General features: G+C 44.6%; 1 protein-coding gene across 2 annotated transcripts in view; it reads right to left on the bottom strand.

Moving 5' to 3' along the window:
* LOC123509508 overlaps positions 1-393 on the bottom strand; it is a 30481-nt gene extending 30088 nt beyond the window's left edge. The window contains exon 1 of one of the 2 annotated variants that reach the window (XM_045263857.1): positions 1-393. This exon is cut by the window's left edge and continues 86 nt beyond it. In XM_045263857.1, the coding sequence (XP_045119792.1) occupies positions 1-44 (44 nt within the window). In that variant the 5' untranslated portion in view covers positions 45-393. The other variant, XM_045263849.1, reaches the window with a different exon arrangement.
* Between the last annotated feature and the right edge of the window lie 241 nt (positions 394-634).

Raw genomic sequence — 634 nt, forward strand, 5'->3', positions numbered from 1 at the left:
AGGAGGCGTTTCAGGGGCCCCCATCCCGTCCACACACACGGCATAGCGCCCCAGGAGACCAGCGCGCACGCACCTTCTCACTACCACTGCCTAAGCAACACTGAGGCGGGAGAGTGAGTACTGAGTAGTGACAGCCGACAGGTGAGTGAATCGGCTTGAAACGCTTCGCTCTCTCTATTTTGAAAGGCTAAAGAGATGATTAGCAGTCTTTCCCACAGTGTTTCTCCGTGAATCATGAGAAATTGTGTTAATCTGCCACTAGAACCAAAAATAGACGTACACTGAAATTTCATGTTTGCCTAAAGCTTTTTCAACACCCCTTCAGTACAGGGACGCATTTTATTTACATTACGAAGGATCTATGGAGGTCAGATGATTAATGGCCAGAATCGTCACTATTTTAATTCCTACATAAGTTTCTGAAGCTGTGTAAAATCACCAAATAGTAACCAGAATGAATATGAAAACGTGTCACGGTACTGAAGGGGTTAACTTCAACTATAGCCTTTGCATTGGAGTGATGGTGCGGTACAGGTACATTGTTGGTACGTGGATGGTACAGTCAAGAGATCAACCCTCGTGCATAAAGACATCACGACGTTTGGTACTCGAGATACTTGGAAAAAAAAAAAAA

The sequence above is a fragment of the Portunus trituberculatus genome, chromosome 3, assembly GCF_017591435.1.
Source record: "Portunus trituberculatus isolate SZX2019 chromosome 3, ASM1759143v1, whole genome shotgun sequence".
NCBI classification, from domain to species: Eukaryota; Metazoa; Arthropoda; class Malacostraca; order Decapoda; family Portunidae; genus Portunus; species Portunus trituberculatus.